This window comes from Chrysochloris asiatica, unplaced genomic scaffold (genome assembly GCF_000296735.1).
Source record: "Chrysochloris asiatica unplaced genomic scaffold, ChrAsi1.0 scaffold00013, whole genome shotgun sequence".
NCBI classification, from domain to species: domain Eukaryota; kingdom Metazoa; phylum Chordata; class Mammalia; order Afrosoricida; family Chrysochloridae; genus Chrysochloris; species Chrysochloris asiatica.
Window position 1 is genome coordinate 14,576,760 of NW_006408531.1, and position 1,956 is coordinate 14,578,715.

Here is a 1,956-nt window from a genome sequence, read left to right on the forward strand (position 1 = left end):
CAACAGCACTTAACAACAACAATACTTTATATAACCAGAGAAGTGCCTGGTTGTCTGTGCCCCTTTGTGCCTTTCTCGAAATACATTCCCCCATTGTTGCCGTGTACAGTAGCGTCAATTCTGACTTTCACCTAGTTTTTTTTTACTAACCTTTGTTAGAAGCACTTTCCAAATCCCAGTCAGTGTTATCTCCTGATTCCCTTTTAATGACCTGCTTGGTTATGATGCTGGAACTTTTTAGTAATTAATACATGAACTTTGTAAGGACTAAGATCAGAGACTTTAGGTTCCAGTTGTACTTGGATGTGGTTTCTTTATCCATAAACTGTAAGGTTTATGGACAGCCAAGGTAAATGGTCTCCACAACCCAGGGACACGCCACTGTAGCATAAGGACTTGAGCTGATGCTGTTGACTTTTTGGGTGTGCCCTTCCCACTCAGCGCTTCTGCTCCTTGAGGGCAGGAGCTGTAACTGCTGCAGTTTTTTATCTCCTGAATCTTGCTTTGTACTTGATACAGAGACTAATCCTCAGTATTGAATAGATGACTGGGAATAAATCTAAAGAAACTAAATCGGTCTCTCTTTTTTTGGTCTCGTTTGTATAGCGCCTGAGAGCTACAAAGTGCAAGATAAGAAAACGCCTGCCTCCAACCACCCCTCCTCTGCTGTTTCAGGACCGAATAGCAACCACTCAGGAAATAAACCAGGTATGATGCATTGCATTCACTGCAGAAAAATGAAGGTTATCCCCAAAGCCTTAAATTTATGCTAATGAACTGCAGACTAAACAAAGCACTCTCTCACTTGGGCCTGCATGAATTATTTAATCAGAGAACTCCAAGCCATCCGTTTCTGCCTTTAAAAATGGAGATGAAAATGTATACCCTGCTTATCAGAATTATTTTGGTAATCAATGAGATGGTATATGATGGTAATCAATGAGATGCATTTGTTTCCTATCAACCTGTATATGTTGTTGTTGTATGCCCGTCGAATCAGTTCACAGCAGCCCTGCATAGGCTTTCCTAGGAGCAGATGGTGGGTTTGAACCACTGACCTGTGATTAGTAATCTAATTATTATCCTGTTGTTGTTGTTATGTGCCGTGGAGTCGGTTCCGACTCATAGCGACCTTGTACAGGGTTTCCAAGGCTGTATGTAAATCTTTAGGGGAGCAGAAAACCTCATCTTTCTCCTGCGGAACATCTGGTAGTTTTGAACTGCTGACCTTGCGATTCCCAGCCCAATTCGTAACAACTACACTACCAGAGCTCCTTAATTATTATCCTAGGGGATGATAATTTTGCTGTTCTATCTGTCATAATCGCTAAGACACAATTTTTTATACCTGTGTATTCAGACTAATGCATACTTTTAAGACTTTCCCAAAAAAACATTTTAAGAAGTCTATACACATAGCAAAGCTAATACAGAATTATATTTCTGTTCTCCATTCGCTACATTGATTCTACACTTACACAGTAATTTCACTTAATAGTCTATGATTTATGGTCTGTTCCACTTAGTAATACAAGAAGCAACTTTGTACAAACATAATACAAGCAACTGAATAGACAATGCAGTTGCTCCTAGGTATCTGACAAGCTCTGTTTGGTCTGTGGGAGAGGCTAATGTGCAGTTTGATGATAGAGGCACCAAAGGAAGATAAAGCTGACTGAATACCCCATGAAGCTCTTGGAATCCTACTTCATGCTGTCTTCAGGCCAAGTCTCAGGAAAGCAATGAACCAAGGAGAAAAAAGATGGAAATTACTGGTTTTAGCCTTCTCTCCAATGTACATAGTTTCATAAACTTTTGGGAGGGGAGGCATTGAAAAGGTCTGGAAATGAGCAGATAGATTGGGCTTGTCATTTAGGAAAGAGACATATAACAAATACTATTGCAAGTATGAGCTCTGCTAGCATAGTGGGCTGCTAACTGCAAGGTCAGCAATTC

At 40.4% G+C, this 1,956-nt stretch overlaps 1 protein-coding gene across 1 annotated transcript in view; it reads left to right on the top strand.

The window, feature by feature from the left end:
* The window catches only part of MAP7 (microtubule-associated protein 7), a 208,320-nt gene that overhangs the window by 102,590 nt on the left and 103,774 nt on the right, over window positions 1-1,956 (top strand). The window contains exon 2 of the mRNA XM_006834714.1: window positions 607-708. Within this exon, the coding sequence (XP_006834777.1) occupies window positions 607-708 (102 nt within the window). The remainder of the gene's footprint in view (window positions 1-606; window positions 709-1,956) is intronic.